This window comes from Anabrus simplex, chromosome 13 (genome assembly GCF_040414725.1).
Source record: "Anabrus simplex isolate iqAnaSimp1 chromosome 13, ASM4041472v1, whole genome shotgun sequence".
Taxonomy (NCBI): domain Eukaryota; kingdom Metazoa; phylum Arthropoda; class Insecta; order Orthoptera; family Tettigoniidae; genus Anabrus; species Anabrus simplex.
In genome coordinates, this window is record NC_090277.1 from 85,143,607 (window position 1) to 85,166,748 (window position 23,142).

The 23,142-nt window shown below is 41.7% G+C and overlaps 1 protein-coding gene across 3 annotated transcripts in view; it reads right to left on the bottom strand.

The window, feature by feature from the left end:
- Positions 1 to 260: 260 nt before the first annotated feature.
- Positions 261 to 23,142, bottom strand: part of LOC136884949 (monocarboxylate transporter 14) — a 242,044-nt gene continuing 219,162 nt past the window's right edge. For all 3 annotated transcript variants that reach the window (XM_067157284.2, XM_067157285.2, XM_067157286.2), the window contains 5 exons: positions 18,845 to 19,620; positions 12,014 to 12,236; positions 9,908 to 10,147; positions 5,545 to 5,670; positions 261 to 953 (listed from right to left, as the gene is read on the bottom strand). In XM_067157284.2, the coding sequence (XP_067013385.2) occupies positions 808 to 953; positions 5,545 to 5,670; positions 9,908 to 10,147; positions 12,014 to 12,236; positions 18,845 to 19,620 (1,511 nt within the window). In that variant the 3' untranslated portion in view covers positions 261 to 807. The remainder of the gene's footprint in view (positions 954 to 5,544; positions 5,671 to 9,907; positions 10,148 to 12,013; positions 12,237 to 18,844; positions 19,621 to 23,142) is intronic.

A 23,142-nucleotide genomic window follows, 5' to 3' on the forward strand; every position in this document is an offset into this window, starting at 1 on the left:
TTCGGGAGATAGTGGGTTTGAGCCCCACTGTCGGCAGCACTTAAGATGAGTTCCCATGGTTTCCCATTTTCACACCAGTCAAATGCTGGGGCTGTACCTTAAATAAGGCTATGACCACTCTCTTCCCATTCCTAGCCCTTTCCTATCCCATCGTTGCCATAAGACCTACCTGTGTTGGTGCGACATGAAGCAACTTGCAAAAAAAAAAAAAACAAAGAAAAAAAAAGGTGTGGGAAGGAATACAAGTAAATCAAGAGATGTTGAAGTTGGAAACAGATTTATTTCTGTCACCCTCAGCGGCTTAGTGCAGTGCTATGACATGGAGGGGAGGTTTAAACTTTTGCTCATAACAGAGGAAGACTTGACGACTAAGCCGCCGAGCAGTCACAATCCTGCAGCTGCAGTTCATTAGGCAGTCGCAAGCGACATCCCTCACTTGCAGCCTACGTGGCTAGACACCTCTGTAAACTGAGGTGCATGCTACACACAAATGATGTTGTACATTCCATTTCAGAACGTCCTTGAGGCCACTACTTCCAACTCCACTGTCACACAGCACAATAGTCTGTTTCCTCAACTTGCACCACTAACTTCAATATCATTCCCGCGTCTCTAGTTCAAAGCTTTTCAAATATGTACAAATGAATAGGAACTAGACGAGTGTTCAGCAGCACTGGAACATACAGGATGCCCTCTTCTTCCTCCTTAGATGCGTCTGTCGAACGGCAACACCACGACATTCACAATGCCTCTTTACACCAATGATTATTTCTGTTATCGTATTGTTCTCTCTTTTTATTTTATTTTTCATACACCTTGTCTTCGTTCTTGCTTTCGCTTTTCCCATCGGTTTACACAGTTCAGAGGGTAGAGTAGTACCGCTGACGCAAGAAGTAGTAAGCCAGCGAGGTAGAAGGAAGCATCATAGCTTCCTGTTGCTTCCATGAAAGCACCTGAAAACACAAAATATGGAACAAATTAATTAATGGAATAGTTATTTATGCAACAGACATGATCTTTTTTGTTACAGTGAGATGTTTACAGGATTTCTAAGTGAATAACATAAACTAATCACTTTAGTGGCTATTGTGTACAATATTTTATCTGATATTATTGTGAATCTTTGAGAGAGTACTGGAAAGAAGACTGAGAAGGAAGCTAGAAGAAGAAATGGAAGAAGAATAGTAAAGACGGTTCAACGTTTGACCTGATCTTTACATTAAGACATATGATGGAGAAAAGATGGGAGTTTGAAAAAGGCATGGTGATGACATTTATTGATATTGAGAAAGCTTATGGCAGTGTGTCCAGATACTTGGTATGGGACACATTAAGGTAAAAACAAGTTAACAGAGTAGAAGTGCAAATGATAAAAGCTATGTACAAAAGTTGTGTTAGTAGTGTGAAGACTAGTATAGAAAAAATAAAATGGTTTAATGTTGAAACTGGTCTCTGGCAGGCAAGTATACTATCCCCCATACTATTAATCATAGTCGTGGATGAAATTCATTAGAACATTAAGCAGAGATTGCGAAGACAGGCAACAAAAGCCATGTTGTTTGCAGATGATATAGTGATATGGGATGAGGATGAAACGGAAGTGCAAAAACAAGTAGATGGATGGAATCAAGAGATAGAAATATTTGGGACGAAAGTAAGCACGGAGAAGAGTAAAACAATAGTGATGACAACGGGAAGGAAGGAAGGAAGGAAGGAAGAGGAAAGATAAAACTGAATGGTAAAATTGTGGAAGTGGACAGATTAAGTGTGGGAGTGCATAGAGAAGAGGGGAGGAAAACCAGAAGATGTACTTTGAAAAGGAGAAGAGTGGTGGAGAGACAAGCAGTGATGGAGGTCCTTGATTCACAACCCGACCCGGGAATTTGGAAACGGGAAATGAAGATGATGTGAATTTACTTATTTTAAATTACATGAATTTTGATTCGTCATGATGCCAGTCTTCCAGTCATCCACGTCCAGGCTTCACCTATCACCTCACTGGTGTCACATTGCCACTCATTGAGTGCATATGTACGGGGATCAGAAAAAAATCAGACGGTGCAGACAAAGGGAGAAAGACAAGGAGAGGGCATTGTGAAAATTGATGGCCGAAGCCCTAGGGAGTGAATTAATGCAGAATACAAGGCTGTATATGAGGGGGTGAGTTTCAAAACCTGCCACGCAATTTTTTCGGTCAAATTGAGTTATGCATGCCATCCAGTCGTCAATATCAAACTCTACCATGTGCAGAAAAGTAATCTTGCATTAGTCAACCATGTGCTGTAATATAAGGCTTTGAATGTTTGGGTAAGTTTCAAATCACGCAACGTGAACGGAACGATTTCATTTTTCTTCCTTTCAAAACCTGCAACATGTTTGCACCAATCATCATGCTTCGCGTCAGGACGCACACCACTCTCTCTGCCTTGCTTATAGGGTGTTCGAGCAAGCATCAGTTGGTTTTTGTGAGCTGTAGTTGTGAGAACTGAGTGTGTTGACAGCCAAGATGGAGAGTACCATTACCTTAATGCCTAAACTTGAATAACCACTTACGTTTTCACATTATTAATTATGAGGATAGAATAAAGCATAATGTAATTAATTATGAAACTTGTACTTGCTCTAAAAGAATCCTATAACACATTTTTTCACCGTTCCCTTCAATTTGAGTTTCAAAACTGACAACGTGCAAATAAAATACAAACAGTTCTTGGCAACAATGATTCCAGATCTTTGAATATTCTGAATACTTATAGAGATTATGAATGGCAATTAATTCACCAAATTTGAACTTTGTAAGTACAATAGTATAGAAGTTACACGTTTTTCTCATTTTTCTTAAAATGTTAAAAAGGTCATGTGGCAGATATTGCAACTCACTCCCTTATATGGAGGTTAGCAAGAAGGTGCAACAGGGAAATGCATTTTACCAGAGTGTAAGGAACTTTGTCTAGAGTGGGGAAGTACCAAGGAAGTGTAAAAATGATTATGTATTATGCACCTATATTAACTTATGCAGTTGAGACGTGGACAGTGACAAATATGGAGGAGAGTAGAATTCAAGCCATTGAAATAAAATACCTAAGAAGTAGTAGTTGTTTCTTATGGCTAGCCTGGATTCCAATCCATCAGCTTTCTTACGTTCCAGTATAGTTGAGTGAGATTTCCTGAAGTTCTGGCTGTTACATCAAGTTTGTTGCAATGTAAGAGGTGTTCCTTATCCATTTTACTTCCAGGGACATGGCAAAGTGTGCATTTTTTGGATCTCAGGACGTTTATTCGTTTCAGATGAGCTGCAGGACAGTTGTGGCCAGTGTTAAGTCTGAAGAAAGCTACAGCTTCTCTTCTTGGTTTTATTTTATACTGATCCCATTTAGCATCAATATCCTTCCATAATTTGGTTTTTGCTGTTTTCTTTGCCATTTCTTCATGCCTGTCTTTAATAGTATTTTTTAGAATCCTTTTTGCTGACATAAAATCAGTCTGACAGGCAGGTTGTTGTAGTGTGGTACCTTTTTTAGTTAATCTGTCTGCCTCTTCATTACCTGTTATTCAAAAATGAGAAGGAATCCATTGAAATGAGGTCTGTTTGTGGAGTCTTTGGAAGGTACACAGAATTCTTTATTTTGAGACCTATTATTTGACGAGATGGCTTGGATGGCTGCTTTTGAATCTGTAAGGATAACAAATTTTTGATAATCATTGTTTCTGCCTAATAACTGTTGTAGTCCATGTGAAATTGCTTTTATCTCTGCATCAAAATTTGTTTTGTTTTGGCCTACTGGGAAGTGAAGTGAGAAGAGAGATAAATGTATTCCTGCCCCAGTTCTGTTTTCCTTGTCCTGTGAATCATCTGTATATATTTTTAGCCATTGATTAGATGGACATCTTTCTTCTATTGTACAGAGGGTCAGCTGTTTTAGATCATATGGTGAACAGTCTTTCTTGCAGGCCTCTTCTAGCAAAGTAAGATCTGTAGCACTTGTATATATTCAATGGGGTTGACTGGCACACAAGGGGATGATGTTACGTCCGCAGCATACCTTAAGCTGTATGTGTCGTCTGGGTGGTGCTAAACGAGTAACAATTTTGGGAGAAACGTTCCAGAATACCTAAGAAGTATGACAGGAAAGACAAGGAAAGATGGACTGAGAAACAAAGATCTGAGAAATGAGTAAACCAAGGTGGATTGGACATGTAAAGAGGATGGAGGAGGAAAGAACACGAAAAAGAGATAATAGATATAAAGTTTTAAGGAAAGAGAGTGAGAAGGAGATAACAAGATAGATCCATTAAATGAAAGAGGAGTACAAGAAGAAGAAGAAGAAACCTGTAGACTGGGACAGAATGATGGAAGAAAAATGGTGGAAGGAGAGAGGAAGGTGGAGAAGTGCTTTAAATGACCCAAGCCAGCAGGAGCTGGGTAAGGGGAAAGGTTGATGATGATGATGATGATGGTGGTTGTGGTGGAGGTCAAGATCCGAGCTTTGGGGTGGATAAGGAAGAATAGTCCACCCAAGTTTTGCAATTGCTTGATGGGTGCGCAGGATTTTATGTGGCCTTGCGCTGTCATGTTGAAGGAGGATGTTGTTGTTATCTTTATGGGGACAAACATGCAGAAATTGCCTTTTCCATTTTCAGATTCTCCATGTGAACTTCTAAGGTTATTGTGTGAACAGCAGGCAATGTGTCAATCAGAATCCCAGAAGTCTGAGGCCATAACTTTGTCGGCTGAGGGTCTTGACTTGAACTTTTCCTCCCAATGAGAATTCATTTGCTGCAACTCGTTGGGGTGGGGTGTGGTTTGGTCTCAGGCTTAAAATGATGAATCCATGTTTCATCCCCTGTGACAATTTTCGATAAGAAATTGTCATCAGCCTCATGATGTTCGAGCAGCTCTGCACAAATGATCCTCCTTTATTTCTTATTGCTGACAATTAGGTACCATGGGATCAACTCACACACGGGTTTCTCAAGCCGGAACACAATAGAATATCCACCTACCCGAAACTGGATAAAGCCATGCCGGAATGGTTTCAACAGAAATGAGCAAAAGGCGTACATGGCATACTATGAGCCAAACAAGCCAAATTTTTTTCAAGGGCTTGGAGACTTAAGGCTTTTTTTTTTTTTTTTTGCTACGGGCTTTACGTCGCACCGACGCAGATAGGTCTTATGGCGACGATGGGATAGGAAAGGCCTAGGATTGGAAGGAAGCGGCTGTGGCCTTAATTAAGGTACAGCCCCAGTAAGGCTAATTTAATGCATCGTCTGGTTAGCTAACAAGATTTAGAGAACCGTTAGATATTCTATATTGAAGTCATTTAGCTCTATTTAACTACATTGTATTTTAATACCGGTATAGCAAATTAAATTGTCAGTATATGGACTATTTGTAGTTCGTGATTATCCACGATATCTCTACGTGAATTACAGAAGATAATTAAGAGTCTACTCTATTTCCATGCCAGTTTGAAGTGTATGAGCTGAGTAACCAGCCAGGTGCGCATGAAATCTTCCACACACTCATCAAGTCGGTCTTACCTGCCATTGGCGATCCAATGCAAGCTGCCACTCCTTGGAAGAGTAGGAGAAGGCCGAAGGCATTGGTCAACTTGTCCAGGCCCAGTAAGTCCACAATTACGATGGACCTCAGGGAGGCAAAGCAGGCTGGAACAGAACATTCATCATCAACTTAAAGAAGTTATGGTCGCGCTGAATTATAGGAGAAATAGTCCTCCAGCAAATCTTGAACTTTGTGTGTGAGTGAATAAAGACTGAAGCACCATTTGAATATTATATGATTCAGCAACCTGGAATAAAACTACATAATAATATGTCCAAAAATACAATCATATGAGGGAGGTATCAAATATAAATAGGATTATATTTTTATTTAAATTAATTTATTGAAAAACACAAGGCAATCACAGTTTATTTTCCACATAGTTTCCCGCTTTGGAAATGCATTTGTGCTAGCATATGGGCAGCTTCTTGATGCCCTCATCGTAAAAAGAACGGTCGTGTCACCAGCCAGGTGCGCATGAAGTCTTCAAATCATTGCCCTCCTAGAGCTTCTTTAAGCGGTCCAAACAAATGGAAATCACAGGACGATAATTCCGGGCTGTAAGGAGGATGATAAAGTGTAGTATAGTGCATTTCCTGTAGCTTGGAGACAGAGCAGTATGGGGCCACGCATTGTCGTGGAGGAGAATGACCTGTCGAATCGGTTAGTCTCGTCTTTTGCGGTGATATGCAACCCTCTCCTTGTTCAACAGCTCACAGTAGTAAGCAGCATTGATTGTGTGTCACTCATGCAAAAAATTAATCAGCAAAATGCCTCGTTGATCGAAAAAAAAAAAAAAAAAAAAACGGTTGCAAGAACCTTGCCAGCTGACAGGCGATTGTGTTGCTGATTTTCCACACGTTCTCGTCCTTCTTGAACTTTTTATGCCAGACAAACACACACGTCCTTGACAATGTTTGATCACCGAACTGTGCAGTCAATTTCTGGCTAATTTCCACCGCTGTAACTCCTCCATGAGCAAAAAATTTTATAATTATGCATTGCGCAGTGGAGGGGTGCAACTGTTGCTTTGATATCGTGAGCATTACTGACGAAACGGTGGAAAATATCTAACAGCATGCTCCCCCCACTCCTAACGGTCCTGCCTAAGCATAGCAGAAGCGTGGGGCCAGTCGTTACCAACTGTTGATGTTTAGGAACAAATGAAATAAAATGGCGTATGGCTTTTAGTGCCGGGAGTGTCCGAAGACATGTTCGGCTCACCAGGTGCAGGTCTTTCGAGTTGACTCCGGTAGGCGACCTGCGCGTCGTGATGAGGATGAAATGATGATGAAGACAACACATACACCCAGCCCCCGTGCCATTGGAATTAACCAATTAAGGTTAAAATCCCCGGCCCGGCTGGGAATCGAACCCGGGACCCTCTGAACCGAAGGCCAGTACGCTGACCGTTCAGCCAACGAGTCGGACGTTTAGGAACAAAAATCCTGTTTCTATTTGATTGACCACCGGGCGAGTTGGCCGTGCGCGTAGAGGCGCGCGGCTGTGAGCTTGCATCCGGGAGATAGTAGGTTCGAATCCCACTATCGGCAGCCCTGAAAATGGTTTTCCGTGGTTTCCCATTTTCACACCAGGCAAATGCTGGGGCTATACCTTAATTAAGGCCATGGCCGCTTCCTTCCAACTCCTAGGCCTTTCCTGTCCCATCGTCGCCATAAGACCTATCTGTGTTGGTGCGACGTAAAGCCCATAGCAAAAAAAAAAAAATTTGATTGACCTTGGTAGTTTATTAACTTCTTTAGCCCATATTGATAGTTCCAACAATCACAATTATGAACTTGGATTTCCCACTAATCAGTACTAACTTATTTCTGATGTATTTACATTATAAATATGTATATATATAGCAGTACCAGTTTTGGTCTCTATTAGAGGCCATCTTCAGCTGCTAAAAAACTTTATTTGATAAAAAAACATATACAATAATATTGAAAACACTAATTATTTCTATGTCTATAATAACTAGGGCTCGGAATTTGAAGACCTAAAAATATCCAAAAATGGACCTAGAAACTGGCAAAAAGGCAGGCATCAATTTTTTGAAGTGAGACTTAAGTCTCTCTTAGTGCATTGGTACTGCTGGTGGCTTCAAGTAGCATATGCAGTGGCCTCCACGGTATGCATTAGCCATGGGTCTTGGTAGGTGTGCTAAGTACCAACTGATGAGCCCACCTTAGCACACAACGGCGAAACGCAGGCAACCAAGAATGACTTAGCTGGAAAATTTATAATGTCGAATAATGGACCATTTATATTGGTCTTATAAATTCACTCATTCAGCACAAATATTTCATATTCCCTATGGAAATCAACATCTATATCAGCCGACAACCGATGCGAAACATCATTCTTCTCCATGACAATGCAAGGCCGCATACTGCTGCTTTAATGCAGGGAAAAAACTGGAGTAAATTCACTGAACACCTCCTCTGTACTGTCCTGCGACTACCATTTTTCTTTGGACCACTCAAACAAGACCTATGAGGACAGCGGTTCGATGATGATGCAAGTGTAGAAGAGTTCATGCACAACTGGCTCCACACACGTCCCTTTTTCTTTATCAGGATAACATAAAAAACTTACCAATCCGATGGAGAAAATGTGTATTGAAGGCAGGACACTATATGGAAAAGTGAACTCTATATGTGTATTGCTTTTTTGGTTGACGCAATAAATTTTAAAAAACAATTCCCATTTATATTTGATCCGCACTCGTAGTAACATTCCAAATATCTATAAAAACAAGTTGAATGGGGTTAAATCCCAAGGAGCTAGGACCATACATGATCGCAAAAAATACATCATGAACTTGAATGGGTTACAGTGATCTCCCCAGAAATGTTCATCAGCCAGGCGGCAAATAATACTTTAAAAATGAATATGATAAATTCTCAATTTATCCCTCTCAGGGCATTAACAATATTATCAGACAAGTAAACATTAACTGCTAAATTGAACTATTTTAGTGTCATTGTCACGAATAAGACATAAGAGTATTTTCAACTTATAGTGTTCTACTGCTCATTCATAATCGTGCAACTCTGGAGCTTATCACTTGGTTGCTATGGAGTGCCATACGGGTTTGTAACGTCATGTGGAATGGAGTGCTCGTGTGCAAATACACCGCTCGTACACAACACTACGCAAAAGTTGAACTAAACATTGATGTAACTGATGCATTTTTGCTGACAATAATGAATATTATTAAATAAACAGTTTGATAGTATTTAAGTTTTAATTTGGAGCACCCAGTGACTCAAATATGTATTAATATTATGAAACTAGCACATATCTAGGTTATGTATGCCTAAAATTGGCAGGTCCTAGGGAGAACACTGGGTTACTATTCTGATTGTTGAAACACATGAAAACATGTGAGGGGGGTCATCATATCGGCCGAAACTAGTACTTTTCAATGAAAAATTGTGTATTGATAGGTATTTAAATAAAAGCTCTCAGTAAGAAAATTAAGTCAGTTCATTTGTATCATTCACTGTATTCATAAACAAGCATTTATGTTGGCCTGATGTATTTCATGAGTACAAAGGGGTATTTAGTTATCACATGTTAAAATAATTAATTTTGTTTCCTACACATAACATCTTGAAATGAATATAATTGACATTATTTAGTTAGCATATGGCATTTGTATACAAAATAATATATTTTGTTTCCTCATCATAACATAGCCGGCCCCGTGGTATAGGGGTAGCGTGCCTGCCTCTCTCCCCAAGGCCCCGGGTTCAATTCCCGGCTAGGTCTAGGATTTTTCTCTCGACCTGAGGGCTGGTTCGTGGTCCACTCAGGCTACGTGATTAGAATTAAGGAGATATCTGACGGTGAGATGGCAGCTCCGGTCTCGAAAGCCCAGAATAACGGCCGAGAGGATGCGTCGTGCTGACTACATGACCCCTCGTAATCTGCAGGTCTTCGGGCTGAGCAGCGGTCGCTGGGCAGGCCAAGGCCCTTTCATGGAGTTAAGTGCCATGGGGTTTGGTCTTTCTTTTTTCATTTTCATCATAACATAATGCACTGGGAAGAATGAGATGCTAGGCACAATAAAACTGTTAAGTTTAAATCTGTTTGGATATGCATCCCTTCATTAGTTGTAACTGAGAGCAGTGCAAGCAGCTGCTAGGCTCTACTCTACTCCTTTACTTGTCTGGGCTGGAGTGTTGCTCATTGAGCCAAATTGTGTCTGCCTTTGCATTACTATTACTAATTCATGCCTCCGAGATCACAATCTTCAGAATTGTGGGGTACAGTAATAATAATAATAATAATAATAATAATAAGTTGTAATTTTCAGATGCATTATACCTGCAGCGAAGCCAAAGACACAACAGTAGATGAACTGGTAGACTGGGGTGAGGTAGACGCCACTCAGGAGGGTCCCGACCCCTCCTAACGTGAGGGCCATGCTCGTGATAGCGAGGGCATTGATCCCTGGGAAGCTGGTTACGATGCCGCAGAGGATTCGAGCCACGGTGTTGGAGATACCGATGATGGAGATGAGCCAGAGAGCGCTGTTCTCGTCCATTCCTCCCACCAGAGCCCTGTCTGCAAACAAACATATTTGATGGTACTGCCGATTGTTGTTGAAACAATGAAAAATCAGTCTTTCTTAACACATTTTGACACCAAAAAATCCTTAAATATAAACATGTTTTCATGTAGACCTTCTCTGTGACTTCTTCTTCTTTTCCTACTACTTTTTCCCACTTTTGTGGGGTCGTGGTGCAAACTATGTCACACATGTGGACATGGCCCTGTTTTACGGACGGATGCCCTTCCTGACGCTAACCCTATGTGGAGGGATGTAATCACTATTGCTTGTTTTCTGTGGTAGTGTAGTATGTTGTATGTATATGAAGAGGAAATTGTTGGGACAAACACAAACATCCAGTCCCCGAGCCAGAAGAATTAATCAGACGCAATTAAAATCCCCGACCCGGCCGGGAATCGAACCCGGGACCCTCTTAACCGAAGGCCTCAATGCTGACCATTCAGCCAAGAAGTTGGACCCCTATCACTGTGAAATAATAATTTATGAAACAATAAACACACTGCTACCAATCTCTTCAAGTTTTATTACTAATTCATGTTTCAGATACTGTGTTCCATCTTCAGCTGATGCATCAGTCCATCTCGCATGACTTTAAAAGGATACAAAAAAAATTAATGTTCAGGCAAGGTTATTTAAAAGTTATTTAAACTGAATGCATCAGACCCAAGTTGTCCAGAACTGGTTCCAGCAGCATTTTTGGAGAGATTCAATGACTGCTGTAGTCATCTTTTTCACCTGATATGAGCCCTGTCCAGGGATAGGATATGGAGGAATGGGATGTGCTTGAGGAACAGAATAGGGAGGAATGGGTTGGGTTGAAGAACAGGATATGGAGGAACGGGTTGGCATGAGGGACAGGATATGGAGGAATGGGTTGAGGAACAGGATATAGAGGAATGGGTTGGCATGAGCAACAGGATATGGAGGAACGGGATAGGCTTGAGGAACAGGGTATGGGAGAATGGGTTGGGTTCAGGAGCAGGATATGGAGGAATGGGTTGAGGAACAGGATATAGAGGAATGGTTGGGGTAAGGGACAGGATATGGAGAAATGGGATGGGTTGAGGGACAGGATATGGAGGAACAAGATGGGTTGAGGGACAGGATATAGAGGAACAAGATGGGTTGAGGGACAGGATATGGAGGAATAGGTTGAGGGAGAGGATATGGAGGAACAAGATGGGTTGAGGGACTGGATATGGAGGAATGGGTTGGGTTTGGGGACAGGATATGGAGAAATAGGATGGGTTGAGGGACAGGATATGGAGGAATAGGTTGAGGGACAGGATATGGTGGAACAAGATGGGTTGAGGGACTGGATATGGAGGAATGGGTTGAGGGACAGGATATGGAGGAATAGGTTGAGGGACAGGATATGGAGGAATAGGTTGAGGGACAGGATATGGAGAAAGGGGATGGGTTGAGGGACTGGATATGGAGGAATGGGTTGAGGAACAGGATATCGAGGAATAGGTTGAGTGACAGGATATGGAGGAACAAGATGGGTTGAGGGACTGGATATGGAGGAATGGGTTGGGTTTGGGGACAGGATATGGAGGAATAGGTTGAGGGACAGGATACAGAAGAATGGGTTGGGTTGAGAGACAGGATATGGAGGAATGGGTTGATGAACAGGATATAGAGGAATGGGTTGAGGAACAGAATATGGAGGAACAGGTTGATGGACAGGATATGGAGGAATGGGTTCAGTTGAGGAACAGGATTTGGCAGAGTGAGTTGGGTTGAGGCACAGGATAGGGAGGAATGGTACAGGAATCGGACAGTTTCACTGACAGGATGTGGATGGTCAGGGCAGGTTGAACAGAGAGTACACAATGATGAGCTATATTATTCAGTACCTGTAATGTACATGTACGGTATGTAGAAGCCCATCATGGTGAGGAAACCGCTGATGTTCAGCAGAGCGAACGTGTACGATCTGAGGAGCGACATGTCCAACATGGTAGCCAGCGTCCTCTGAACAGCCTCAGGACACAGCTTGCAGCCTCCCAACTCCTCCTCCAAGATGTCGTGCTTGGTGGGCAGGTGAGACACGGACATGTGGTACCCCACCGAACTCAGCTGGAACATTCACAACACTCATCTCAATGGTGCACATCTGCAACCCGCACTACCGTTCTGCAGGAAGGTTACCATAACTGATTGGGGTTTCAAGAACCCATAAGCAATTTATGTGCCGCAGAGGTGTGGGGATTAATCAGGTGATAATTTGGGTCCGACATTTTTGTTATATCATATTTTTTTGCTTTATATTCTTTCATTGGAAAATACAACTTAAGCATGATTTTATCTACAGTGACTAAAATTCTGCAATTTTCATGGGTCATATAAATTCATATTTTGATTTTTAACTTTTTTGTCATTTTCGGGTAATTTTTTATATTATGGTCATATTTCCCCGTGATTTTTCGTATTTTTATCATATATTTATCCTTTGTATTTCATTTTTGCAAACCTGCTTGCAATCCACTCAAAGACACACTTTTCACATCTCCTAATCGTTGTCTGTAATTTTTTTACAATTATCTTTGTTAGAAATATATGTTAGGAGGGTAAACTGTATAGAAAGCGACAGAAGGGTGAACGTCAATTGAACTCTTATGATATGACGTATTTCCAATATGGCCCAATAACATCCTGCAATATTGAGCGGTCTTTTCCCCGTTACAGGTCAATGTTGCGTGAAAACAGAAGATTGTTACTATTTGAAAAATTTAAAACGTATGTAATATGCTATTGTAATTCTTTCTGGTCGTCCATCAAAATGTGACATTTATTTCATTCTTTGCAAAGTCGAGAGTTACCACTGGATTGAGTAATTAACTAAATTCAAAATACAGTATATTATTATTATTATTATTATTATTATTATTATTATTATTATTATTATTATTATTATTATTATTATTGAATGTGTTCGATTTTAAAAGTACATTTTCAACATAATGTTAATTTAAACAGTGGTAAGATCTTGAAGATTTCAAAAACGTCACCAACATAATTTGAAGTCATATTTATTGTAATATTTTAATATTTTTAGGTCATAAATGCTTACATATTTCTAACATTCTTAGGTCATAAATATCCGGCCCCAATGATAACTGACGTCCTCCCAGGTTGTCAACCTCCGAATCTATATCATAATTGTAATAGACACAATTAAAACAAATATATTGCATTTCAAATGAAAGAATGTAATAAGTCCTTTTTATTTTGGGACAGGAATCATAATTATTATTTGAATCAAAAGAGTTTAGAACGAAATAGCCGTTTCTTTTATAATTGTGAACATGGAAAAAAATAATAGTTTAAACCAAACCAAACCCCATGGCACTACAACCCTTGAAGGGACTTGGACTACCAAGCAGCCGCTACTCAGCCCGAAGGCCTACAGATTACGAGGTGTCATGTGGTCAGCACGACGAATTCTCTCGGCCGTTATTCTTGTCTTTCTAGACCGGGGCCGCCACCTCACCGTCAGATAGCTCCTCAATTCTAATCACGTAGGCTGAGTGGACCTCGAACCAACCCACAGGTTCAGGTAAAAATCCCTGACTTGGCCGGGATTCGAACTCGGGGCCTCCAGGTAAGAGGCAGGCGCGCTACCCCTACACCACGGGGCCGGCTTAATAGTTTAAAAGCCGAACATAAATTATTAATGAAACATTTTTTATCTTCAACTATACAAAACAAAATTAATTCCGCACTTTGATATGTCTGTAATATAGGAAACTAGTCTTCCTTTCAACAAAAGTAAACAAAATTACGTGCTTCCTTTCTAAAACTCACCATGTCCAAAAACTAAGTATTTTTTTTTTCTGGAAGTAACCACATTAATTAAAGAAGAAATGCGCACAATGTTTATTTACACATTGATTTTGATCTCTTTTTGCAAAACTGCAAGTGGTATCTTCCACAACTATCACCACTCAGTTCACACATACACGAATTACAAGTGTCATGGAATATCTTATTGTTGCAGACTGTGTGATGGAAACCTGGTGATCACATGTTTCAACTCGTAGCTAGACATTAGACATAACTGAGGTGGTAAATTACAGATCTCTCTATATGGTTATGAGGGTATTTAGGGGTTGTACTAACGAGGTGAAGGAGAGGGTGCATAAGTTAGAGTAAGGTTCCACTGTATCGGATCCCCACCAGGATAACTTGATTCAAGAGCTGGAAAAGATCCAAAGGAAAGCAGAAAGATTTTTCTGGGTGATTTCTGACAAAAAAGTAGTGTTATGAAAATATTGATCGGGCGAGTTGGCCGTGCGATTAGGGGCGTGGAGCTGTGAGCTCGCATCCGGGAGATAGTTTGTTCGAATCCCACTCCTGGCATCCCTGAAGATGGTTTTCTGTGGTTTGCCATATTCACACCAGGCAAATGCTGGGGCTGTACCATAATTAAGGCCACGGTCGCTTCCTTCCCATTCCTAGGCCTTTCCTGTCCCATCGTCGCCATAAGACCTATCTGTGTCGGTGCGACGTAAAGCAAATAGCAAATATATATATATATATATTCCCCAGATCTTTACACTTTTCCAACTTAATGATCTCAATGGAGAAAATAGAAAAATAAAACCAAGCAAAAACTAAGAAATACAAGCAAAACAATGGCAAACAATACAGTATGAAGTTGACGTCATCTCCAGGCTCCTTGTAGGCGAGTGTTCACACGTGTTATCCTATCTCTCCTGACCTAGCACAATACCCTCCCGGGTGTGCTAGGACGACCTCGACGGGAACAGTTGCGGACACCCCCTCTCCAGACCCTCCTGCTGCTATCCAGTGGAGGGGAAGGCCTCCTTATTTTACACTGATACGAGTGCGACTGCTTCATTTACCTACCTCATTCAATGTCGCTTACCGGGCGAGTTGGCCGTGCGCGTAGAGGCGCGCGGCTGTGAGCTTGCATCCGGGAGATAGTAGGTTCGAATCCCACTATCGGCAGCCCTGAAGATGGTTTTCCGTGGTTTCCCATTTTCACACCAGGCAAATGCTGGGGCTGTACCTTAATTAAGGCCACGGCCGCTTCCTTCCAACTCCTAGGCCTTTCCTATCCCATCGTCGCCATAAGACCTATCTGTGTCGGTGCGACGTAAAGTCCCTAGCAAATTAAAACATACACATTGTCGCTTTCCACTTGACATACCTGAGATTTCACTTTTAAAGCGGCTGTACATCTATTCCTAAGTCTGCACAAGAACTTACATACGATTTCCCACACATTTCCATTCTGCCGGTATCAACTTCAGAATCTTGTCTACATTATATGGCTGGGCTAGCAACTTCAACTGCTGTTCAGTCATAAATCTCAGTCTCTCTTCAACCGCTTCCTTACACACTGTCAATAAATGGAAATCCACTCTCTCTTCTCCACATAGTATACACATCGTATTTTCTTTTAACTTAGTCCAGCCTCTATTCATATACATTCCTAAAATCCACCATATTAAACCTGTTCTCTTCATCCTGTTCACATTAGGCACTTTCAAATTCGGTAGCAGATTTAACCTTATAACCATCTTTAGGGTAGCTCTAATTCTGCATTCGTAGAGGCGCGCGGCTGTGAGCTTGCATCCGGGAGATAGTAGGTTCGAATCCCACTATCGGCAGCCCTGAAGATGGTTTTCCGTGGTTTCCCATTTTCACACCAGGCAAATGCTGGGGCTGTACCTTAATTAAGGCCACGGCCGCTTCCTTCCAACTCCTAGGCCTTTCCTATCCCATCGTCGCCATAAGACCTATCTGTGTCGGTGCGACGTAAAGCCCCTAGCAAAAAAGAAAAATTCTGCATTCGGCCATCAGTCCTTGTTCTGCAATGTCTCTTGCCCTCTTTATCACGAGAAGCAACATATACTGCACACGGTCTAAATAAAGGACAGTACACAACTAATTAAGGATTAATTTAATAAATGATTGATGGATAAATGAAGTGCAGAATGACCTGCGCACGCACCTTCAGATATGAGTGGAGACTGAGCAAAGCTACTCACCTGTGATGTGTACTGTGGTAGCCTCCTGAGACTCGAGCCGTAGAAAATGTCGGACCTGTACATAGGTCGCATCCCAATATCTCTGGAGCTCGTGCCTAAGCAACTCCTATAACTAGTGATACTTGTCCTAGCCACAGTCCTCGCCCTGTCCTTCCTGTGAAGGATTATCTTCTCCGCGAGAGACAGATTGTACTCGGAAGTGTCCTCTTCACTGGTTAGCTTGCGGTGCAGATCCGTGATAGGGAACACCACCTTCGGTTTATGGACTTCGAAGCTGTCTTCGCCACCCTTAACATCGTCTTGCAGGGAGTTCTATGGTGGAAGAAAAGGTGTGAAAGGAAAGGATTAGTTAGGAAGTTAGGAGCAGGGCATGGATACATCAGGACAGGAATATTGGTTACAACTATGCCCATAAAGGGCTATTTTTACGATGCTGCTGATACTAAAATGTTTTCATTCCTTATTATTATTATTATTATTATTATTATTATTATTATTTACGTAGTTATTTACGGACTTTGTTTGGTATAAATCGTGGTCGTATCATTTATTATTTGTGTGTTGTATGATCTGTCTTGTGTAAGAAAACATGTGAGGTTATGTCACGATACATGTGCTGCATGTATGTTAATGAGACGTTATTTAATGTAAGAACACGCAATTAATAGTATATAATTTGTAAATATGATGTATAAATCCAACGTAATATTGTGCAACACAGGGTAATAGTCCAGAACAACGCATCTTTGTCACTAGAGCTTTATAGAATGTTTTATTAATTTGAACATAGGTTATTGGAGACTGGAGAAAATACGAGCAAACATGTTGTGCCATACTTTTCTAGAAGTCTGGCCAGGCAATATATATATATATAGACAGCCTTGAGTTGTTAGTAGACTTGTTAGTGAAAGTCGAGTGTGTGAACTCATGTTGTGATTTTGTTGTGTTGGTAATCGGTTGACATGCTAATGTAACAGTCAAGTGTTTGTTAAAATGGCGGTTCATTAATGTGTGTGTATAATTTGTAAATAAAATAGTGCACAAAGTTGACAACATCTCGTGTGCGCCTTTGTGAATACAATAAACTACGAAAAACCATTCTCAGGACAGCTGACGGTGGGGACCAACCCTTCTGTCTCTGCTCGGTTGGCCGGTCGGAGTGCAGAGCTGTCGGACCACGGACCAGCCTTGGCTACTGGTGGGCCGAGACACACTCTGCATCCGTCAAGCTACTGTTGATACCTTACACAGAGTTTCTGCCAACGTGAAACGTCTTTGAATTTCGGGTTGGGAGGGCATGTAATGTAAATGTAAGGTCGGAAAAATATTTTTCTGTTTTTACCTCAGGCTATACATATTTTGAGGAAATTTCCCATTTTTACACCACGCAAATGCTCGGACTGTACCTTAATTATGGCCACGGCCGTTTCCTTCCCATTCTTTCCCTTTGCTATTCCATTGTCGTCATAAGACTTATCTGTGTCGGTGCGACATAAAGCAAATTGTAAAAATAATTTTTTTTTTACACTTCTGCGCATTCATCTCAGAAGATAGATGTGAAAGAAAAACACAAGGTATATGATTACCGTCAAAATACGGCAAGGCGATTTATGACTCGTCCGTCGTCTGAACAAAAAAACTACAGCGTCAGACTGAACTCAGATGTTGAGAAGAGCGTATTGTTTGAAATCCGAGTTAACTGGGGCATGGGATGGAAAATGTTAAGTCTCTGGCAGTACCTGGAATCGAACGCGTGCCACAGATTACGGCAGCTGATAGTGCTAACCACTATGCTGCGGAGGCGGGTGCCAGCAGCTTCGCCCGCGTTAGATGTTTCTATACCGATTAATCAAATGCAAAAGTAAAAACTATATTAACATTTGTAATATTGGTCGTTTTCCATTAATTTAATATTTCATCCCCTTTCCACCCCCGCCCGTAGGGGTGTCTCACCCTACAGTTTTCTTTCCCAAACAGTTAGTCACATGCTTGGTTGAGAGCTACTCTGGAATATGCACACGTACATTAATGATCTCTGTCATTTTGGACATTCCTTTCACCTCTCCTAACCCCAGTCCCGGTTGGGAATGAACTTCCGCTCAAACGGCATCCAGAGTGTCACAGTTCATCTCAGGTACCCCAAAGACTATGAATTCAGCACTAATATCGGCCATTTTCCGGATTTTTACATTTCGACCCTTCCTTTAGGGGTGCTAGGGATTTCTTACCCCTACAGTAATTTTTCCGGACAGTGTAATCTCCGTCATTTTCTACATTTTCTTTCTTCACTCCTTCTCACTCCCTATGGGGACTGAACTTGGACTTTTCATTTTTATACGCCGTACTAGAAGAAGACGACAGAAGAATATAAGTTTTAAGAAACACATCATAATATTCACATACTGTTGGTTAGACAACCCACTGATCAGACTTGTCATGCGGTGTGCTTACCTTCCCCTCACCATTCTCACCCACTATGCCGAACCGCCCATCAGATTTCGTTCAAACCACTTCCTAAACCCTCCCAGGGGTAATAAGAACAAATTGTGACATTTTCAGCCAGATGGTTCCAGTAGTTTTTGAGTCCATTCGAGACATACATAACAAACAGACAATCATTTATGTATATTATAAAAGACTTGGAAGGGAGAATGGTAGCACGCTCACCTGGGATGTGTACTGAGGCAACCTCTTGAGGCTGGAGCCGTAGAAGATGTCGGACCTGTACATGGGCCTCACTCCAATCTCCTTGGAGCTGCCGAGTCTGCTCCTGTAGCTGGTCCGGCTGCTCTCAGACACTGTCCTCGTCCTCCCCTTCTTGTGCTGGAGGATGATCTTCTCCTCGCTGGTCAGGTTACACTCAGAATCTTTCTCCTCTGCTGGCTTGGGCAGTACCGGCTTGAGAAAGTCCGTCACGGTAGACGCCACCTTCGGCTTGTGGATGTCGCTGCAGTCCCGAGTCCTGCTCGAGTCGTCCGTCATGGATAAGGTCGAGTAGGGCGGGGCGCTGAGACGCTTCTGGGCCACCGTCAGCATCACTCCGTTCAAGGTGCTGGTGGTGGGCACGTTGCTACCCAGCCGGTTCAAGGACTGACTGGACACCATCCGAGATCCGTACAAGGTCATCAGGCTGCTGGCGATCATCTCCGAGGTGGTCGGATACGCGTTGTTGTTGCGGACCTTCATGATGCGGCGCCGCTTCAGCGGATGATCTGCCGTCAGCTGGCTCACGTTCTCCGTCACGTTGGTCACACTGTTCAAGGAGCCGCTCTTCCGGAAGTGTTCGTCTCGGGCCATCTTGATGCGCATCATCAGTGGCACGGACTCTTCCGGTTTGGCATCACTTGGAGGCTGGGTTGCGTCGGGCTCTGCGGCCACTGTCAGCTTGACGGGCTTCAGCGGCCTGTACAGCATCCCTGGTATGGCGCACTGCAGCACCATAGCTGAAACAAGAGCAAGACTATTAGTCTCGTCTGCAGTAACAACAAATGAATTACAACCTGCAATGAAAAATAAATTGCTATTCCCTTTTGAAAATCAAATGATCATAAATATATTTATGCTCGACGATGCCGAAATATTATATGCCAGAAAACTGAATCTTAATGAGGCTCATAGTTCAAGTTTCATTATGATACAGGTTCTCCACCAATCAGAGTTCAGATTTTCATTATGATTCAACTGTTTGAGCAATTAGGTAAGGATAGCATCGCACCTGCGCCAAACACAGTCGAGACAATACACGACACTTACGGATTTCGCCTTGCTAAAATGGGAGACAATTCGACGGTGGCGCTCCTAGTGACTTGACCTGAACAAATCGCGCTAAATTCAAATATCAATGGAAATGTACATACGGAAATGGATAAATAAATTACGTCTAGAAAGAAGGTGGTATTGAGATATTAACTTCGAAGTTGCTAAAGCAATTCTGGATAAATGAATGAAGAATTATTTAAAAGGTTATTATTCAAAGACTGAAATTAGACATATAAACAAGGTGTGAAATGGACTGCTGTGAAATGGCTTGATCTTTCATTTATGCATTACTTCTTTAGCTTTAGCATACCTGCCTGAAATCTCACGGTTGAATTTGTCTTTTTTCCTCATTTGAAAACATTGTATCATCACATTAAGACATTTGTCAATAAAAATATCGGCACATTCCTTACACATATGATGGAATGAATTAACATTTAATAGCTGGACAATTTTCCTCTTAACATGAAGCCTACTAACAGAAAGAAAATCTATAAAATCTCGGCTTTAATCTGAGAAGAGGGATAAAAGAAAGAAAAGTTTGAAAATGTTGTCGATAGTGATGCTTTGAGGAATATTTACGTACAATTAGAGTAAAAATGTAACATACCCTTGGCTGTATAGTCGAGCATTTTTAAAGTCGCTGGCCTGGAAATGATCTGAACAGATCTTATAATTCTTATACAAGCGTAACGTCTCTTCTTTCTTGTACACTTTATCCAAATCGGTTCTGTGACATTTCAAAACCCACAGATCACACCTACAACAACACATCGGTATTGAAGGTTAACTGCTGCACTACACAATAAAATATGCGTATTATATTTTAAGCCCGTTAAAATATGGGTCGAGCAGGTCAGAAGATTATGAAGTACTATAAAAATCACTGTCACTGGAAGAATATATATGCAAACAATATTACTTGCATGTTCTTGTCACGAGGGAACCTGAAGAACGATCGCGCATTTTTCTCCACTTCGTAATTACTGCAGCCAAACACAGCACATACCTTTCCCCTCATGTTGAGAGGAGATATCAAGGAATGACACACGCTACTATTTAATTATGCCAACTCACTGAAAACGCATAAATAACACCAAAAACTTCACACAAAAATATACGTGCTCTTATGACAGAGTCAGTACCGTTCAGGTCTATCCGCTAGAGTGAGCTCCAATAGCTGTCCCTCGATATCTCGCTCAGTGTCGTGTATTGTCTCTACTGTATTTGCCTGCGCTTAACGCACTAGCTTCGCACTTGTTTCCAAAATCAAACATGTCGGACACACATATTAACACCAATGCACCTTCTACTTCCAACATTCCACAACCACACGGCACATTCCCGGTAATTCACTTCACCAACTGTACTATAAACAATTTGTATTTGAAATAAAGCTAGGTTATGATAACGTTATATCAAAGCTTTGAAAACATATGACATTGTCAAGGTCTCCGATACACTCACGGAAAATTGATAATTCAGCGCATGCGCTCTGTTCAGTAAACTCAACTGTCAAGCGACAGCTCGTTTTATAAACACACTCGTGTCTTAATTATTGCTATTATAGGCTTGTTGCATTCTCAGTCATGGCCACCCAACAACGGCTGTTAATTTCAGATGACCGCTAGTCATAAGACATGGCCTGCACGGTTGCTAGGTAACATCGCGTGACACATTTGGTATCGGTAATGTTATGACACAAATTTTCAGATGACTCTCAGACAAAGGGTTAAGGAAACCAGCGCCAGTTTCCTTGGAACTTCTGATGGTGAAAAATGTCTTCTTCAAGTGAGGATGAACTGATCCTGCTAGAAGATATTCATGTTAAAATTTCATGTGGAAGGAGAGTAGCAATAAATAAAATTAACAGTGCGAGGCGGGAATTCAGAGAGTACCACACTTTTTCCCGCAACTGAAAATGGACCCTGGAAAGTTCTCTAGCTACATGAGAATGGAGCTGCAGATATTAAATTACAGTACATCCTGAATAGTATAGAGGAAGAGATATCAAGGACGTGGTGCAACTGGCATAATCAGCACTTACCTTCAATTTTCATTTGAAGGCTGATATCCTTCCAAGATTTTTCGACGTAGTTTCTATTGGAATGTTCTTTGACTCTCTTATCTCACTGTCCTCGCTGTTAACCGCGCTCATGTCTCTGAATTAAGGGAAACGAACTGTCTCAACGTGAGATAAACACGCACTTCGCCAGACGACTACCAGCGCGCTGTAAGCTGGTAAATGAATGTTTCAAAGTTTCTTGTTCGCTGATCGGCGCCGACTTCAAGTTCCGACAAGCTCGGAAACGCTTCCTTTATGTTCGGCTACTTTGAAAGCGAGGCGACATTTTTTTCTCGTCTGTTCCCGCCTACGTGCGCCGACTCCTCTGCACTAACAACCAGCGTTCCACGTGTCCCTATCCCAAGACGTATTTATGTCAATAAGCCGTAGTATAATGTATCTGTACTATTGCATAGGTTTGTCCGTGGACAAAATGCTTGACAGATAATCTTACAGAATAGAATACTCCCATCCCTTAGTTCTGGGACCCCCCGTGGGTGGGAGAAGTAGAATAACACCCACAGTATCCCCTGCCTTTTGTAAAAGGCGACTAAAATGGGCTCTTAACTTGGGGGCGTGGGTTGGGACCACGGGGCCCTCAGCTGATTCCTGGCATTGTTTCTACTTACTCCTCACTTTCATCTATCCTATCCGACCTCCCTTGGTCAACTCTTTTTCTTTTTCAACCCCGACGGTACTAGAGCACTCGAGGCCTAGGGAGTATTTCATTTTCACGCCCTTCGTGGCCCTTGTCTCTCTGTGGCCGATACCTTCATTTTTCGAAGTGTCGGATCCCTTTCATTATTTTCTCTCTGATTAATGTTATATAGAGAATGGTTGCCTAATTGAACTTCCTCTTAAAACAATAATCACCGGGCGGGTTGGCCGTGCGGTTCGAGTCGGGCAGCTGTGAGCTTGAATCCGGGAGATAGTGGGGTCAAATCCCACTGTCGGCAGTCCTGAAGATGGTTTTCCGTGGTTTCCCATTTTCACACCAGGCAAAGGCTGTACCTTAATTAAGGGGACCCGGTAGGGTCTATATCTATAATGTTAAATTTACTGTTTTTAGGTACATTTATCTCAGAAACGGTTCATATTAAAGGCTTCATTTCTTCTCATGCTTTCTTTATACCTTCTTGCG